Source organism: Onthophagus taurus, chromosome 10 (assembly GCF_036711975.1).
Source record: "Onthophagus taurus isolate NC chromosome 10, IU_Otau_3.0, whole genome shotgun sequence".
Classification (NCBI taxonomy): domain Eukaryota; kingdom Metazoa; phylum Arthropoda; class Insecta; order Coleoptera; family Scarabaeidae; genus Onthophagus; species Onthophagus taurus.
The window spans coordinates 4,612,009-4,627,391 of NC_091975.1; the positions used below are offsets into that span (position 1 = coordinate 4,612,009).

At 32.8% G+C, this 15,383-nt stretch overlaps 1 protein-coding gene across 2 annotated transcripts in view; it reads left to right on the forward strand.

The window, feature by feature from the left end:
* Positions 1 to 15,383, forward strand: part of LOC111428145 (ras-related and estrogen-regulated growth inhibitor-like) — a 70,944-nt gene that overhangs the window by 54,462 nt on the left and 1,099 nt on the right. For both annotated transcript variants that reach the window (XM_023063557.2, XM_071199535.1), the window contains one exon: positions 15,112 to 15,293. In XM_023063557.2, coding sequence (XP_022919325.1) covers positions 15,112 to 15,293 — 182 coding nt within the window. The remainder of the gene's footprint in view (positions 1 to 15,111; positions 15,294 to 15,383) is intronic.

Below are 15,383 nucleotides of genomic sequence, written 5' to 3' on the forward strand. Positions count from 1 at the left end.
TTATTAGCGAATCAACTTCCAAACATCCCCTCCTTAATTTATTGTGGAAAGAAGGAATAGTGGAGGTGAATAAACAAAAAATGTAAAGACGACGGACCGAAGCGGTTTTAAATCGTTTTTTGGTTAAAACTCAACCTTTCAATAAAAAATTACTCGTTTTCTCGAAACATTTCAAATAAAACTTACGCCATTTTACTAAAATAAAACGCACTAATCGAATTTCAATATTTAACACTTCCTGCAAAAGAAAGTCTAGCCTCCAATATAAAAAAATTAATTTAAACTAAATCGACTATAATTAGAGAACGGTTTGACGAATTTTAATGTTTTATATCTCAATCAAAAGTTTGTGTCTGGCTGAATGCGGTTGTCGAAATGCCCGATTCTAAATATTAAATATTATATAAATATTCTAAATATTAAATAAGGTTTTATCTGGCAAAATTACACCGTTCAAATCGCGAATTTTCCCGATATGTTTTGGTCAATTAATAAAATTGAAAACGACTCACCGAATGGATGTTGCTTCCCTTGGATTTCACTTCGAAGCTCAGCTGGAAAGAAAAGATAAACTCATTTATTGTAACAAAAAAAATGAATTAATACGATACCTTTTAACATCCATAAAATAGCAATCCGATGATCTCAACTATATCACATCACTAACATCACCTAACACTTAGCATAAATATAACACGTATTTATCACTTAATTCACGTAATAAGTTTTATTTTTCAAAACTACTTTATCACCCTTAAACGCCCGCACATCAACTAAAATGCGTTATTAGCGAATCAACTTCCAAACATCCCCTCCTTAATTTATTGTGGAAAGAAGGAATAGTGGAGGTGAATAAACAAAAAATGTAAAGACGACGGGCCGAAGCGGTTTTAAATCGTTTTTTGGTTAAAACTCAACCTTTCAATAAAAAAATTACTCGTTTTCTCGAACATTTCAAATAAAATTTACGCCATTTTACTAAAATAAAACGCACTAATCGAATTTCAATGTTTAACACTTCCTGCAAAAGAAAGTATAGCCCGTAATATAAAAAAATTAATTTAAACTAAATCGACTATAATTAGAGAACGGTTTGACGGATTTTACTGTTTTATATCTCAATCAAAAGTTTGTGTCTGGCTAAATGCGGTTGTCAAAATGCCCGATTCGAAATATTAAATATTATATAAATATTCTAAATATTAAATAAATATTCTAAATATTAAATAAGGTTTTATCTGGCAAAATTACACCGTTCAAATCGCGAATTTTCCCGATATGTTTTGGTCAATTAATAAAATTGAAAACGACTCACCGAATGGATGTTGCTTCCCTTGGATTTTACTTCGAAGCTCAGCTGGAAAGAAAAGATAAACTAATTTATTGTAACAAAAAAAATGAATTAATACGATACCTTTTAACATCCATAAAATAGCAATCCGATGATCTCAACTATATCACATCACTAACATCACCTAACACTTAGCATAAATATAACACGTATTTATCACTTAATTCACGTAATAAGTTTTATTTTTCAAAACTACTTTATCACCCTTAAACACCCGCACATCTACTAAAATGCTTTATTAGCGAATCAACTTCCAAACATCCCCTTCTTAATTTATTGTGGAAAGAAGGAATACTGGAGGTGAACAAACAAAAAATGTAAAGACGACGGGCCGAAGCGGTTTTAAATCGTTTTTTGGTTAAAACTCAACCTTTCAATAAAAAATTACTCGTTTTCTCGAACATTTCAAATAAAACTTATGCCATATTACTAAAATAAAACTCACTAATCGAATTTCAATGTTTAACACTTCCTGCAAAAGAAAGTCTAGCCCCCAATATAAAAAAATTAATTTAAACTAAATCGACTATAATTAGAGAACGGTTTGACGAATTTTAATGTTTTATATCTCAATCAAAAGTTTGTGTCTGGCTGAATGCGGTTGTCGAAATGCCCGATTCGAAATATTAAATATTATATAAATATTCTAAATATTAAATAAGGTTTTATCTGGCAAAATTACACCGTTTAAATCGCGAATTTTCCCGATACGTTTTGGTCAATTAATAAAATTGAAAACGACTCACCGAATGGATGTTGTTTCCCTTGGATTTTACTTCGAAGCTCAGCTGGAAAGAAAAGATAAACTAATTTATTGTAACAAAAAAAATGAATTAATACGATACCTTTTAACATCCATAGAATAGCAATCCGATGATCTCAACTATATCACATCACTAACATCACTTAACACTTAGCATAAATATAACACGTATTTATCACTTAATTCACGTAATAAGTTTTATTTTTCAAAACTACTTTATCACCCTTAAACGCCCGCACATCAACTAAAATGCGTTATTAGCGAATCAACATCCAAACATCCCCTTCTTAATTTATTGTGGAAAGAAGGAATAGTGGAGGTGAATAAACAAAAAATGTAAAGACGACGGGGCGAAGCGGTTTTAAATCGTTTTTTGGTTAAAACTCAACCTTTCAATAAAAAAATTACTCGTTTTCTCGAAACATTTCAAATAAAACTTACGCCATTTTACTAAAATAAAACGCACTAATCGAATTTCAATATTTAACACTTCCTGCAAAAGAAAATCTAGCCCCTAATATAAAAAAAATAATTTAAACTAAATCGACTATAATTAGAGAACGGTTAGACGAATTTTAATGTTTTATATCTCAATTAAAAGTTTGTGTCTGGCTGAATGCGGTTGTCGAAATGCCCGATTCGAAATATTAAATATTATATAAATATTCTAAATATTAAATAAGGTTTTATCTGGCAAAATTACACCGTTCAAATCGCGAATTTTCCCGATATGTTTCGGTCAATTAATAAAATTGAAAACGACTCACCGAATGGATGTTGTTTCCCTTGGATTTTACTTCGAAGCTCAGCTGGAAAGAAAACATAAACTAATTTATTGTAACAAAAAAAATGAATTAATACGATACCTTTTAACATCCATAAAATAGCAATCCGATGATCTCAACTATATCACATCACTAACATCACTTAACACTTAGCATAAATATAACACGTATTTATCACTTAATTCACGTAATAAGTTTTATTTTTCAAAACTACTTTATCACCCTTAAACGCCCGCACATCAACTAAAATGCGTTATTAGCGAATCAACTTCCAAACATCCCCTCCTTAATTTATTGTGGAAAGAAGGAATAGTGGAGGTGATAAACAAAAAATGTAAAGATGACGGGTCGAAGCGGTTTTAAATCGTTTTTTGGTTAAAACTCAACCTTTCAATAAAAAAATTACTCGTTTTCTCGAACATTTCAAATAAAACTTACACCATTTTACTAAAATAAAACGCACTAATCGAATTTCAATGTTTAACACTTCCTGCAAAAGAAAGTCGAGCCCCCAATATAAAAAAATTAATTTAAACTAAATCGACTATAATTAGAGAACGGTTTGACGGATTTTAATGTTTTATATCTCAATTAAAAGTCTGTGTCTGGCTGAATGCGATTATCGAAATGCCCGATTCTAAATATTTAATTTAGATTAAGTACCACAGTATTTTTCTTTCAAATGCCTCCAGCATCTTTGCACTCTCTATCATAATATCAAATATCTAAAGAATATTAAAAACCTATTACTTAGTACTCCACTATTCACAGGAATTTGTATCTTTTTAAGGGTTGGACAGTGCAGATAATAATCAAGTTCAACCCCAATAGGACTTTTTGCACTTAATACAACTTTATTTATATCAGGTTTGTCATTAATTCCACATAAGTTGACATATCTTATTAGCTTTCTTATTAATTTCATTTTTATTCAAATATCGCAATAATGTGGCAATGTAGGGTCAGAAATGTACCAGAAATAATAACCATTATGCCCGGATAGATATGCCGGATAACCGGATATCCGGCTTTTCGCAAAATCACTATCCATTCCATCGCTACTTCGCATCCATAGTACGGTATACGTCTAATGATGGTTTTATAGACTCTAATTTTTGAGTGTCTATCTACAGTTCTGGACCGGAATAAATTTGATAGGGCAAAATAATACGCAGACGTTATTTTATTTTGTATTTCTGGTTCTTCCCATCCTTCTGCATGGAATTTGACTTCCATTCCAATATAAAAGTATGACATGTTATTAGATGTCACCTTGTGAAGTATGTTCTTTCTTCCCCCAGTTATTTACTATCGTCAACGACTTATTACTCATCCATCACAATCACGTTTTAGCGTCTTGTACGTTGTCTTTTATCTTTCCATAGCATCTGATTCTCAATATTTAGTTATTTTAGTTATTATATTAGATAGTAAACCCATTTGAACTTAAAATTAGTCTCAAATATATTCTTGTTCTTTTCGTTTTATTAAGATAGATTTCGTAAAAGTTGCTGTCGTCGTCGACGTCAATTCGGCTTTGGAAATCGCTACCGCGATACACGCCAACCGGAAGATAAGAAGAAACGAACGTAATTACTGGTATAAATCAGTCGATGTGTGTGTGTGTTGTCGTTCGTTCGTAAGATAACAATAATCCTTAATTAACTCCATGTTTAAGTTTAATCGGGGACGACAAAAAAAATTGTTTCAAATAAAATAAATAAATAATGAAAAGTCGATCTTCTTTTCTCGATTATTATAATACTTTCGCATATAATCGTTATTGTTCTTCTTAACAATAAAAAAAATCCATCAAGTTGCGTAATCCATTGTGATGAATCGACAACTTTCTGTACAAGTATTGTTTAAAAACAATAAAGAAATTTTTATTTTTTGATTTATTTTGAGTTGTTAAAATTGATACACTAAAATTTATTCAAATTCAAAATAAACAAGGTGTAAAGTGATTTTGCGAAACGGTTCCTCTAACAATCAATTAAAGCCACGCGAATGCAATCGCTCGGTTGAAATCATTAATCAAACTGCGAAAACGGAGAGTGTAATCGAATAGCTTTCGTGTTCGGATGTGCGAGAAAAAAAAGTTACAACCACCCCGGAGAAGAAGCGAAGGAGGAGAAACCGAAACAAAACGAGAAAATTGTTTCGGATCCGCATTCGAAATCCATTAATTTCACCTTGATTTATTATCATCATCCACATCGTCGCTTGTATGCGGAAAATTTTTCGTGAAAAAAATCGATTTTTTCCTTCTTGGTTATCTTAAAAAACGAAGGAGATGTAATGGTAAAACAATAAAAATAAAGAAACGAAAAAGAAGGTGAATCTTTTTTTGAGATGCTTTAAAAAGGGGCGGAGGGTTTCCTTCGAAGGATATTTTTCACCTAGGGGGGGCGTTATTTCTTCTTGTGTCTTCCGCCGAATTTCTTCTGATTGCGGGTTAGCCCAAGTTCGGATGTAATAATATAGCGTCACGCGATTTGTAACCACTTCTTTTTATTTCATGCTACGTTCTTAAATCGCTAACGTAATTTATTGTCGTTATTTCGTGTATAGTCCATTACAAAAATCGTGCAATTTTAATAATTTTAAATCACTTTTTTATTTTCTTTATAACAACATTCCAAACCGTCGAGGATTTCGTCATAAAGAAATACGAACGGCGGTCGTATCCATATTTCACGCGGTTAATAATACGGATTAGCTCGGTACAAATTACGTAGGAACGGCCGGTGAACGAGTGAGCGTGAGTTTGTTCCGATATTATATTGATACATTACACCTTGTGGGTTGTCCTCATTACAATGAATATTGCGACGACGATGCCAACGACACAATAAGAATCATTTCAATATGACGACACATTTTCGCAAAGCAAAACCAAAAAAAATCAAATTTATTGTTCAAAACAGGTCCTAACCAAAAAGAAATAAAAAAGAAATCGGAACAAATTGTTCTTAGTACTTGGTCCCGGCCCAATTTCGAAACCCATTAAAGCCCGCGGTCTGGATGATATACAACTTCTTAGCGAACGAGTTCCGAAAAACATAATCGATCAGTGATATTAGCAATTAAATTGGTTCTTAATGTGTTAAAAATGAATTAAACAAAGACTTTTTTATATTGTGAACGAAAAACGAATTAATAAATCTTGAAGCTGAAATCGAAAGTATTAAATTATCCTCGTGGTCTTCATCGTGTTATAATAACACTTAATCCGAGTTTTAAAATATCGCTCGTTTTCGACGTCAAATTTTACTTTCGGTAATCGGTCTCTTCTTGGTGAAGCCCTCGGGGAAACAAGAAATTCTTTTCTTTAAAAGAACGATCATCGCAATTTGCATATAATGAGTGTACAGTTTTGGAAGAAAATCGTGCTCACGATAACAATTTTATAAGTTATTAATTGTTTATTATTCTTTTTTTAATGAATTGACGAACGAGACGACAGCAAACGAACCAGACCCGCAAATGGTTAATTAATTGCCGAATCGATATGCAAGTAGAAAGTCGGTACCATTTAAATACCGCGGAATATTTCTCACTCTACGTATGTACGAGGCGATTTAGCTACTACTTAAATAAATCTTGGTCGGTTGTCTCAAAAACAACTCGAGTTTCTTCTCGACGGCCTCCGGGTCTCTTGGTACAACCAACATGTCGCTTTAGATTTATTTATTTAAATATTAAAAAAAATAAATTTAAACTTTCATCACCTAAAGAAAATTAATAAAAATGCCCAAATCGGAAACACGTTGTTAAAGTTATTACACACATTCGTAACTTAATATCCGGTGCAGTAACGTTTGTGCAACCGAACTCGAACTCGATTTACACGCGTATACCGCAAATCTTGAACGAAATCGATCGTTATTGATCAACAACCACCGTATGTATACCCTATAGATATATTAATCGACCTTAAAACCTAATCGAAAACCGTCGATATCTTTGAATAAACGTACAGGAGGGGTCTCTCTCTCTCGGTATGTGGGCTGGTGCGGAATCTATATGTCACGGACCGCTTAGGGAGATAATGATCGTCGGGCTGGCTCTCCGTAAGCCAACCTTAATGAGCAAACGTAACGTAACGTAATATTGTATGTAGGTTCGTGGTCGGCGCACATAGTTAAATGTTGCGAAGTGGTGGTGGTGTTGTTGTTGACGTTGTGTTGTACCGTATGTTGAGTTGTTTGCGGATCGGGTGTCTATTTAAAATGTCTATAAACTTGGTACTTACTTTTTTAACCCAAGAGACGCGTCGTTAAATAGTCTACAGATTTTACATGGAAGTAAATCGAATTGTGAAAAGTGCAAAGTTATTTTTAATTTTAGTTTAACCTTGTAAGCCGCTTAGGTTGCTATTTTTAGTTCCGAGTAATTGTTCGAGGGATGCAAATTTACCATGAAAATGTTCTATTGTTTGAAAAATGTTAAGATGAAAAGAGGAGATGATTAAAAGGTGTATTAAAAAAATAATAACTTCGAAATATTTATACATATATTTGTTATCTGAAGACTATTCTAGGTCTAGTGTTAGTTTTAGTACTTATTCAGCGCTAGATTGAACTAGAAGCAGAATATTTTCATTGAGGTTGTATTTTTTGATTGAACTAGAAGCAGAACTAACACTCGTTCTACACAGTGTTAAGTAATTATCGTACCTGACGTCATTATTGCAAGTATGCAACCAATATCACAGTATTGGTATTGCAATACATAAATTGCGATATTGGTTGCCTACTTATATGATGACGTCGGGTACGATAATTAATTAACACATTGTAAAACTAGAAACATTCAGATTTAGTTCTAGGTCTAGGTTGTAAGTTCTAGATTTACCACTTTCAAAAACGTTGGGAATTTTTTAAAAAGCGATTTATCTATAAATATATAAGGAATTTACTCCTTCACTATTTTTAGTAGAGACATAAAAAATTGTGAATGGTAAGATGAAATTGATTCAAATGTAATTTTTATTTTAAGATATCAAGATTAGAAAACAGTGATTTATGCACAAACTTCAAGATGATTTTCGATTGTAAAGTTAGAGTTTGATTCATGCTGCTGTAAATTTTGAACGTCCACTACAAACGACTTAAACTCTTATCGGTCGCAGTCAATCTCGTGGACACAAGAAGAAATAACAAGAAGCAGCAGCAAGTATTCGCAACAATATCCCTAGCATTTTCGTTATATCGTTGCTGCAGTTGGTATTATTGTTGTTATTGTGCGTGCACATTTCGACTTTCACCTATGGTATACCATAATAAGTACCTATGCGGTGTCCAGGAAGAAAAATATAAAGGAGGAAGGATATAAATTAAGAATGATATAAAGGAAGGAAAATGTAAAGAAATAAAGGAAGAAGATGCAATAACTCAAAACGTAAAGTCAGAAGTTTCTATCGATATTTTCATTTTGCAATTATCTGAACTTTTCTTTTTGAAAAAAAGGTATAAAGCTTTATAGCTCAACCAATTACGTTTAATAACATTGCGTGAAGGCAACTTAAGTAAATACACTACAATCAACTCGATGGCAATTAGTTCAACGAGCAAATAAGAAATAAACAAAAATGTTAATGATACAAGTTGAATTATTAGCCAAATTTTCGAGTTTTGTTTTATTGAACGTATTATCTTAAGAAGAAAACGAACAAGTTCCGATTCTAATAGACGGCGTCCTTTGATCATCAATCAAAAGACGCGCTGCGGCGGCGGCTTCGGAAGGTGATTTATAGACAAGGTTTCGACGACGACGTTACGAAGATTGATGGTTGTACTTTTTCTAATGACTTTGAACCAGAAAACATTTTTTGAAAAAATAAAGATAAAAACAAATCATCGAAAGAAGAACAAATAGAGACGCATAGAATCTCTTTTATAACCCGAATAGAATTAGATAAATATCAATCGATAGGAAGACATCTTATTGATGATTGAACGATGATGGTTCAGTTTTGATTTGAAAAAGAATCAAATCAATTAATAAATATAAAGATAAAGATAAAGGCTTGGTAAGGACTATGTAGAACATTTTGAGTCTTTAAAAGAATAAATAATAAAAAAGTTATTTTTAGTGGAGAAGAATAGTAAGGATCATAAATTATCATTGGCTAAACGGTCCCGGGTTGCAGCAATATAATCAGCAAGAGTCACTTTAAAGTCAAGCGGCGATTTTACGGCCTTAGAAAGTCATGTTACTGCCCGCCTTAAAGAATAATATACGACGTATCCTACGTCACGAATCGTTGACGTGTAAGCTAATTTATATTTTGTACGATTATGCACCAAGACGTTATTTTGTCTAACTTCTTATACAACTTTTTGAGTTACGTTCCAATAAAATCTTATAAGTTATTTTAAACAATTCCAAATAAAATTTAACTTGATAATCTTGAAAAAATGTGCAGCACTCTAGAAATTTTTTTATTAAACATATCTTTGGTTGTGTGAGTCATTGAGGGCACGCAATACGTACACAAAAGATAAACCACTTAACAGGGGGCGCCGGAGTCGCCGTAGAATTTAAATTCCGCACCAAGAAAGCTAAAACGCGTCCAGATAAATTTCGTGCTGACCATTAAGTTATCTTTTTCGAAACGAAAAAAAAAAATATTTATATATATATACAATAAAATAAAACGACGGACATGAATTTCGAGAAATAAGCAATACGGGAAAATGAAAGAAAAAATAAAATAAAAATCATCGTATAGATATGTGTGTGGAAGAAGGAAAATTTGTAAATCGAAATTTTACAGCTCGATTTTAAAACGAAAGGAATTAACGGCGCCGGCGATTTATTACGGTTGCTCTTAATGAAGTTGTTCGCAGCCGCGCGCGTTGAAAACAAGAAATTTCTTCTCTTTCACCTTTAAAAAACCATCTCCTTTTATCGTTTTTTTAACATCTCTTTTTAAGGAAGGTGTGAAATTTTTAACAAAAAAATTTTTTTTTAATTACGTCAGTAATTTTAATTTTAATTATATCTTCTTCTACAAGATCTGTCAAGCTTAGTCCTTCTCTGACGTTCTTGTCTCGTACTGAGTCTTTTCTGGTTTTTCCTACTATTATCTAACGTTAGTACAATATCGTCTGCAAGTTAGTTTGTAAACTCATCGATGTCTTTCAAAATCATCGATCGTTATCATCTTTGTGGAAGCTAGCAGCCGCTCAATTGGTGTAGGACCGGAACTGGTTGTAATACTGGCTATCTAACGAAGTATGTTTTCACATGGCAGTGTTTCTAGTCTTTAGCAGTAAGTAGTCATCTCCTATGAGAATTTAGTCGTTATTAATAAACGCCAAACAAGATATAGCCTTCTGCGTGCGGTATGTAGTCTCCTTCCAGTTATATCTATTCTTCTGCAAGTACTAAATGGTTTTTGCAAGCAATTTCTAGTCTCCTATCAAGAGGTAGTCATCTATATACAACGAGAATTTTCTTTTTACTATCAGCATATGGATTCTTGCACACAATATATGGTTATCATCATGCGTCATACAATGTTTGTTATGTTTATTTTAAAATTTTTTCATTTATTGACGTAATTTCCTATCTAATTATTTATTAGCTCAAAAAATAACTTGTAACACTTGCACTGAAATAAAAAAAAATCAAATAAAAAACCGCGAATGAAGAAAGAAAAGTGAAGCCGGCGCCAGTGTTCTAGTTAAATCAACACGTGACAGGTGTAGGGTTGAATAAAAACGACAAGGCCGAAGAAGCGAAGAGAGAGCCCCCCGTTCTCATTCGCGAGAACCGTTCGTGCGGTTTTAAACCTGATGTTCCGTAAGACAACGTGTTTATGATTGGAAAAATTCGCCTCCGAGACGGTATCGGATAACCTCAAACCCTCGAACAGAATGAAACCAAAACGATTTTTTAAAGGAAGAATTCTTTTTTCAAGAAAAAATTGTCTCGTTATATTTAAAATACGACTTTCAATTTCTACGTTTTGGTCTTTTTTAAGTGTGTTGGTCTATTTACAAAAACGACGAAGACGATGTTGAAAGAGACGACGACGAGGACGATAATAATAATGTGCACATCCAATTACAAGGGCCAAGCACGTCTCGGTATCTCACATACATACGGGGCTCTCTCTGCTGGTTAGGTTGTTGTTGTATATTTCTTGGTCGGAGCCAATTACGGTGGCCCCCCGGACCATTAAGAAACCGAGCGGCCGAGGTGCACGTATTGTTACCGTAATTATCAGCGCTCGAGTGAGTTAAGAAGACCCCCAAATGGTCACAGGAATACATACATTATTTTTCCGAGGCATTATCAAAGTTTTCTCTTTTTTTCCTTTTGTGTAACAAAAAGTAAACAAAAACAAATTAATCATAAAACCGGAAATAAAGTTATACAACTTGGTCGCTGATAGTTTTACTGGTAGTTTTAACGCCGTTCGCGCGGCGGCGGCGGCATTGCTCCGAGTCGCGATTCATCGTAGTCTTTTTGCGTTAATTACCTCGACGACGGCCTTAAATCAAACCGGGCATGTCCCCGGAGTGTAATTAAAACCTGAGAACAAGCACTTTTCAGTTTTGCGAAAAACAAATACGCGAGCGACGCGATAAATCAGGCTAACGGGGGCCCCACCACACTTGCGATTAAAAACGGTTATTAACAAACACAAGTTTATTACTCACCTTAGAAAGGGGTTTTCAATTTTCTTCTTCCGGAAAAAAAAACTTTCACCCATTTTCTACTCACTAGAATGATAAGAAATAATATTAGCTAAGATTTTTCTTCTTTATCAATTAAGTTTAAACAAATTATTCAAAAAGAATGACAAAACATAACATGAGGTTATGTTATAAGAAAGATGTTAACTTACTCACTGATTTGTTATTTTTCGAACATCAAACTTATTTTAACACATACTTCACTATTTATAAAATCAATTGTGATGCATATTGGTTTAATAAAGTGAATTTAAAACTTGTAATTAAAACTTTAAGCTTGAACTGTTTTAAAGCTGTCAATGAATCACTAAAAAGTGAAGTTAGCTATTTGCTACAACAACACCACAGAACACATTACATATTTGTGACATTAATTTATTTTTAAATATTTAAAAATTCATTTAAATCCGTCATTTAATTACTTATGAATCAAATTTTGTTCATTTAAACAATTCATTAATGCAAAAATAATTAATTTAGTATCTAACTTCATAAACGGATTCAAGTTGCTTTTAAAAACGATAGATGGCGCTATATTCTTGAAATAAATTTATTATATATTTTACTATTTATGAAAACAATTTTGATGGATACTACTTAAATAAAGTGAATTTAAAGCTTATAATTAAAACTTTAAACTTGAATTGTTTTAAAGCTGTCAAAAAATCACAAAAAAGTGAAGTTAGCTATTTGCTGCAATAACACATTACATATTTATGAGATTAATTTATTTTTAAATATATAAAAAATCATTTAAAACCCTCATTTAATCACTTATGAATCAGATTTTGTTCATTTAAACAATTATTCATTAATGCAAAAATAATTAATTTAGTATCTAACTTCATAAGCGGATACAAGTTGCTTTTAAAAACGATAGATGGCGCTATATTTTTGAAATAAATTTATTAATATAAAAAATCTTAAATAATATAATCTTATTTAACAAAAATAAATTTGGTAATGCTTTAAAGATAATTTAAATAAAAATATCAAGTTAAGTGAAGTTTCGAGATTCAAGAAGACGGATACTGAAGTGAACTCGGAGTCTCCGTACTACGTTCGAAGACGACGACGACGAGATGAAGGTTAATAGGACTTCGGGAGTGCTTTATTGAATCGGCAATTTTATAATGGGTTCGGAGGATCGCTTAATAACAATAAATTGTGCGTAATACCAAAATAAACTAAACTCCGGCGAACGAGCAAACGAGCAAAAGAACGCGAGCTTTAACGGATGACCCCCGAGGGGGTACCCGGATTCTTCATTCCAAGATGATACCAAGACCAACTTTTACCTCAACAAGAAAATAAATATTTGTTTTTCCTTAAGATTTAATTTAAAAATGTATGAATCGTAAAGAATTATCTAAAAGTGGCGTTAGAAACTCGCTTTTAAGTTTAGTTTTTGAATTTCGTTAGTTTTCTCTTTTAAAATGATTTTTTTGACGTGAAATAGCTTCGCACCTATCCTGCAAAACGGTATTAAACGAGCGAAAGTATCCAGCACTTTGGAACCGTATCGCAACATGCGAATGGCGCTTAATTCTTGTCGGTTTTAATTCCCTGCGTAAATTCTGGACGAAGATATTCAATTTCAGTTTTAGTTTACTTTCTCTATCGTCGTTTTCGATAACGCAACAAATATATCTCAAAAACCATTTTTTTTAAGAAAGGGAATGTTAAACGCCAAGAAAAACGAACGAAATAAACTTCTTTTGGTCAGTTTTTTTTTGTTGAAGGTTCTTTATTGGAGTCAATCGCGTTGTAGTTCGGAACGTTAATCGGGCCGTAAAAGTTAGTTATGTGAAAGCTTATAAAAGGCAATCTCCACCCGGATGGTTATTCTGGCTTAACTCACATCCGAAAATCCGGCTGTAGTAGTGAAATATTGAATTGTAATTGAACCTGGGCCTCAATATATCGGTTACAATCCGTATTCCATTTCGTTACTTTAACTCAGACTCGAAAGAAATAACCAATGCTTTTATTGTCATTTCTTTTTAGTTTGTTATTATTTGATAATCTAATTATATCTTATCTTAAATCAAATAAAATTGTAAAAACAATTAAATTAATAATGAAAGAATAAATCTTAAAATTAATAGTTTATAAAATTTAATTTAAAACTGACCATTTCTTGATTCCATACGATAATTGTCCACACGACCAGAAATATATTGAACAATACCATAAAACTCACCATTTCTCAGCTGTTGGGACTGCACGGAACTCTTTGGTTGGAGGAGAGTGCCGTGGCAATCATAAAAGCTTAACGGTAAACGAGATCGCGAAGTGCATTAAAGCGTTATGGTGTTCCCCGGCGTTCTCCTTCGTCGTCGTACGTACACAATAAATAAGAACTCGAGAAAGCTAAAAAACGCGTTTTTCGTAAATTTCAACTTACACAATGTAAACCCACCAAATAAATATTCCATCCCACAATTTTTTTTTACATCTATTAAATGTTTTCTAGTAGTACAACTACTAGTCTTTTATGTGTGGTACCACCAAGTTCTTGAGTGGTAAGATCTATGGGTTTCGGTGGGCGTCACAAAAGCGATACAAGGACACTCGCTCGCAACTAAGTGGATAGGATATATTAAGTTCCCCTCTTTGAGGTTTATATTTTTTCGGTTTTCTGGGTTCTATGGGTTAGTTAAGGCGTGTATAGGTGGATATTGATGTCGTCCGGGCACTGGATAAATCTTCAAAGTCTTATGTTAGGAAAGAAGTCGTTTGTAGTCTTTATTATTTAAAGACTACAAAAATATTAAAATAATAACTTAAACAGCGACAACTTAAAGTACAACTTTATTGTTTTAAATTTCATTTATTATAAATTAAGACTGCATGATTTCTTAGTTCCAGTGTTAGTTCTAGTTTTAATTGCATAACACTAAATCTAGACCTGGAAATATAGCTGCACGTCTTTCAAGACGGCTGAACTCGAATGATTCTAATTCTAGGTTTAGTATTAGTTCACTAGACTTATAACTAGAAAGTCAAAACTAACAATGACTGTTTAAGAACGCTTTATTTATAAAGCACTTAAGGTAAAAAATGATATCATTATCATTTCCCATTCTTGGTGAGGAATAATAATGTCGCCAATATCCAAATTGGTATGACCTGGGATAATGCCGACGGCTGAGCAGTGCCACAAATGTTGATGGTTTCATCGGGTAAGTAGACAAAAATCAACGATGGCAATTACATTGCAAGCATCTGGTGAACTGAGGAAATTTGTTGGTGTCTCCAATAATCAAATAGATTCGATGACAATCTAATTTCAGATTCTAATTGTTTCGTGTGAAGATGCTGGTGAGCAAGAAGTTCGTCCTGTCTTTGTGCCAAATCCTAATCCTAAAGTATAAAGCAATAATTGCAGTCTTTAACAAATGTGTCAATTATTAAACATAATTAGCTACTAAAACATATTAAAACAAATTTTAATGAACTGTACTTATTAAAATAAAACTGTTTATTTTTCTTTAGAAAAACGGCTGCCTTTACGAACACATCCGGTGGGGTGAAGCTTTTGTCGTCGTATACGCGGTAAACGACCGGCATAGTTTTCACGAAGCCCAAGAACTTTTGGGACAACTTTCAAAGCTGAAGCTACCATCATATTACACCAGTTTGCTATTAGGGAATAAACGCGATTTGGATCACTCTAGGTAAGATTTCTTTTTAAAATAACATTGCACAATTGAATTTAAAAATAGTTAAACAAAGGATAATTTCTTATGCATCTCCTCCTTCGTAAA